The sequence below is a fragment of the Puntigrus tetrazona genome, unplaced genomic scaffold, assembly GCF_018831695.1.
Source record: "Puntigrus tetrazona isolate hp1 unplaced genomic scaffold, ASM1883169v1 S000000283, whole genome shotgun sequence".
Classification (NCBI taxonomy): domain Eukaryota; kingdom Metazoa; phylum Chordata; class Actinopteri; order Cypriniformes; family Cyprinidae; genus Puntigrus; species Puntigrus tetrazona.
The window spans coordinates 945001-950000 of record NW_025047944.1 but is presented as its reverse complement, the minus strand read 5'-3'; the positions used below and the strand labels follow the sequence as shown (position 1 = coordinate 950000).

The following is a 5000-nucleotide window of genomic DNA, read 5'->3' as shown; positions in this document are numbered from 1 at the left end:
GTTTTTAAAGGATTAATGTTAAAAATCAATTGCTCTGTGGAGAAAATAACAGCACAAGTCCATCATTAAACACGTTAATCTCTCTCTGCGTAGCAATGCATTGATGCACTGATAGAATTAGCTCATTTGCATGCGTTAATATGAAGTGAGCTTTCATCTGGATATCCTCTGATAGGTTCATTTAGATGCAGCAACGCATTTCTGTTCATCATCACCGGCAGCATGGCTCACAGGACAGTAATGATCTGATTTCTGTGCGTCCGCGCAGGGCTGGTGTGGATCGCTGCTGTCATGGTCGGATCACCGATGCTGTTCGTGCAACAGCTGGAGGTGAGAGGCTTCAGATCAGCCGCAATTAACAGATAGTATTTAACAAGCGCGAGGTTAATTGCTTTGACATTTGAAGGAGATAATTTAGTCAAGCTTTGACTGTCAGCAGATCAAAGATACCGATGCAGCCTCGGTCTGCTCTTGAAAGTCAACTAGACGAAATAACGGGTGACAGTGAGATTCGCTAAAGTTCACGTGTTATATCAAATCAGCTTGATGTCGATTTTTCCAACAGTTTGGACGGTTACTAAAACATCATACAAGTAGAGTTGTTTGATAGAGAAGACGAAAATGTCCATCGGTTCTAGATTTAAAAGTTAAAAAGAGCCCAACGAACATGGAGATCTGCTGAAAATATGCTCTCTTCATCCAAGACTAACTTTCCATCAGATCTTGAGGAATGTCTCTGCAGTGAATGGGTGCCGTCAGAACGAGAGTCTGGAAATAATCCATCAGTTAACATCCGGAGAAGACAGAAAATCGAATTGATCCAGCATTAAGACGCTTTTACGTAAAATTCAAGACCATAATCTATAATAACCCTTCCTCCGGTGAAAGAGTGTTCTGGATTGCATCAGGACAGAAATCTGAACAGATCAAATACCGTTTACAAGATAAAACACGTATGTGGCTGGTGTTTGATGTGAGAAACAGCAGCAGGCTTCACCGGTGGAAGTGTTGTTATGAATTATTAATATGGATTTCACTTTTTGACTGGAGTGCTGTGGATTACGATGATGGTTTTATCAGCTGTTATGACTAATTCTGACGGCACCCATTCACCGCAGTGACGTTTCTCCAAATCTTAATTTTAAATAACCCAAGGGGGAGTCAGTTTTTCCCCTTAAGCGTTATTTATTTTCAGATGAACTATTGGTGTGCAATCATGTTAAAGGTGCTATAATAAATTTAGATCATTTTGCATCATCCGACATTTCTCGGAAAATAACTAAACGCATCCAAACAGCGACAGTAGCTGCAGAGAGCATGGGTTGACCTGATGTAGAAGACATTTCAGCAGCTCCTGAACAGAACGTTTTATGCATGCAACTCTGAAATATGATCTGGCAGCACCTTTAATCTCGCGCAGGCTCCCGACTAGGTGTACTCTCTTATCCTCCTCAGGTGAAGTACGACTTCCTGTACGATCATCATCACGTATGCTGTCAGGAGCGCTGGCATTCACTGCTGCACCGTCAGCTTTACACCACCTTCATGATGGTGGCTCTGTTCCTGCTGCCGCTGGCCGCCATGCTCTTCCTCTACAGCCGCATCGGCATCGAGCTCTGGATCCGCAAGCGTGTGGGAGACTCCTCGGTCCTCAGCACCATGAACCACAGAGAGATCAACAAGATCTCCAGGTCTGTGTCCAAACACATGCTTTTTGCTTGATTCCCAAAAGGCTTTCTTCAGCTGTCCGACATAACATGTTTCTGGTGGTCCAAATTGGGCTCATTTGCTGAACAACATGGAATAAAATTACTCTTGAAATCATGATGTTATTTAATGCATGTTAAATGCATCTTAAAATAAATAATTTGCTAAACCGTCAAACGATTAATGGCATCCAAAATAAACGTTTTTGTGTGTACTGTCTATAGTTATTATGCATATGTATATAAACTACATTAATGCTAACACATACATCTATATAAGAAAAATGCGCTATGGTAATATTAAATGTATTTTATATACAAATATATTAAAGTATATACATGTAAATATTTTCTAAAGTATGTACTGAATTTTTATATATATATATATATATATATATATATGTATATATATATATATATATATACATACATTTATATATATATATATACACATACATATATATATATATATATATATATATATATATATATATACATACATTTATTTATATGTATATATATATATATATATATATATATATATATATAAATGTACAAATAATACATTACTATTATACATAGCTATTATTTTAATCTAATTGCACTGTATTATATTTGCTGATTTCTTGTTGCATTTGTCATGTTTTAATACATTGTTGTAAAGTTATAACAGAGAAGAGTATTATAAACACCATTAATGTTTCACAAGATCAGTGCATTCAAAATACTAATGAGTACTAATATAATACATTAGATATAAATATATATTCTGACGTTCATCAGGACCTAAGGAACATGCATCATGTAAACTCCATTTTCTATTATTAAAGTTTACAGAAACATACCGTCATACCGTGTTTTTTGTTGTCGTTTAAACAGAAAGAAGAAGCGCGCCGTCAAAATGATGATCACCATCGTCCTGCTGTTCACCATCTGCTGGGCTCCGTTTCATATCGTGCACATGCTGTTCGAGTACAGTAAGTACTGTGTAGTGCACTGTAATCGACTCACTAACAGTAGTGTGATGAATACGCTGCTGTAATTACAGTATCCTGCGGTCATGAGGCGTCTCGTATTCAAACCTGAACACACAATTATCATAACGGCCCTGATGATTACTCATTAGATGAACACCACGCACGGGGTTAAGAAGGTCAAAGCGCTCTGCTTTATGTGATCTCTCTCTCTTCTGGAGCACAAGAGAACCAGAAACCAGTTCAAAGATCCCTTAAATCATACAGATTAAGTTCTTGATACTGCGTCCTAAAAACACTCACATACATATATATACACACACACACATACATATACATATATATATATATATATATATATATATATATATATATACATATATATATATATATATATATATATATATATATATATATATATATATATATATATATATACATACACACATATATACATATATATATATATATATAATATATATATATATATATATATATATATATATATATATATATATATATATATATATATATATATATATATATATATATATATATATATATATAAGACCTCAAACTAATAAGACCTCAAACACTACCTTGCTCTACTCTTTTTTTTCAATTCTATGGGTTTCTTTTATTTATTATACTTAAAAAAATTGCTGGGACATAACACTTGCATATCACTGCACTTTATATTTAATAACCTATATAAAGTGGCTATAAAAGCATATTCTAATATGACATATATATATATATATATATATGTGTGTGTATATATATATATATATATATATATATATATATATATATATATATATATATATATATATATATATATATGTGTATGTGTATATATATGTGTATATATATATATATATATATATATATATATATATATATATATATATATATATATATATATATATATATATATATATATATATATATATATATATATATACACACACATGTATATATACACACACATATATATGTATGATTAATAAAAAAAGTAAAAAAATTACTATTATATTATATTTAACTTAATATCTAATAGTAAATAACCATATTTATTAATATATTTATATTTTATTTTGCAATACAACTGTGAAATGACAATTCTAATATTTATAGCAATCAATTTCTTTTACATTTTCAAATTCATCCTGTAAACACAGTACCTTCCCATATGATCAACTATTTCTTATCTATTTTAGTGCAAACCAGTGAAATGGCTTTTGTTGGTTATACTGTTAATATGAGCTGCCCAGTAAGAAATGACCCTTCTTACTCTGTGTGACATTGATTCAGACGAGCTGGAGAAGAACTACGACGAGGTGACGGTGAACATGATCATCGCCGTGGTGCAGGCCATCGGCTTCTCCAACTCCTTCAACAACCCCATCGTCTACGCCTTCATGAACGAGAACTTCAAGAAGAACTGTCTGGCGTACCTGATGCGTCCCGTCCAGCAGAGCGGCGCCGTCCAGCGGCCTGACCTCAGCGTGCACTTCTCCAAACACCTCCGAACAGAGGCCTTCGGCAGGAGCCACGCCGGCCCTCGGAGGAACCCGGCGCTGACGTCTTCACAGGATCTGGAGATCTCCACGGCGTTCGCCGAGCACCACGTCAAGACCGCCGCCTCCCAGCTGCCCTCCGGCGGCTCCTGTGTCAAATAAACTCAGAGCAGGCGGGTGAGAGCTTTACCCTGATCTGATGAAGACGATCATCGGCGCCGGACAACGTCCATGATCCAGAAGGAGACGTGCCGGAGACTGAGCTCGCTAAATGAGAGTAAGGTTCATCATCCTGTCAGTGTTTACTCAGTCATGATGCTGCTCACGGGAGGAGGAATTCTGCATCTTCAGCTCCATAAAACAACAGTTCACAAATACAGCAAGCACTGAGCCTAAAGAGATGCACAGATGAAAAAAAAAAAAAAAATATATAATAATAATTTTAAGTGCTTTCTCTGTGGAACACAATATTTAAGCACTAAAATTCTAAAAAAAAAAAAAAAAAAAGATTTTTTTTTTTTTACAAAAAAATTTACATTTATTGAATATTCTGAATTAAAATGACTTAAATCTAAACATTAAACATATTTAATATAAGTTATTATAGTTGTTGGATTACCAGAATTTTGTTAGTCTTATTAAATATTTTGAATTTTATATTTTAATTCAAAATATTATATTTTCAGTAATACTAAAATAACTTTCTTTTTTAAGGTTTAGCAAAATTCAGTTTTTATATTTTATATATATATATATTTTTTGGTTTTAATTTTTTATTAAATTTGTAGGTTCACTTACTG

The 5000-nt window shown here is 33.8% G+C and overlaps 1 protein-coding gene across 2 annotated transcripts in view; it reads left to right on the top strand.

The window, feature by feature from the left end:
• Positions 1–4627, top strand: part of qrfprb (pyroglutamylated RFamide peptide receptor b) — an 11953-nt gene extending 7326 nt beyond the window's left edge. Inside the window, exons 3-6 of one of the 2 annotated variants that reach the window (XM_043231099.1) lie at positions 269–330; positions 1456–1691; positions 2586–2683; positions 3995–4627. In XM_043231099.1, the coding sequence (XP_043087034.1) occupies positions 269–330; positions 1456–1691; positions 2586–2683; positions 3995–4362 (764 nt within the window). In that variant the 3' untranslated portion in view covers positions 4363–4627. The remainder of the gene's footprint in view (positions 1–268; positions 331–1455; positions 1692–2585; positions 2684–3994) is intronic. The other variant, XM_043231100.1, reaches the window with a different exon arrangement.
• Positions 4628–5000: the final 373 nt, after the last annotated feature.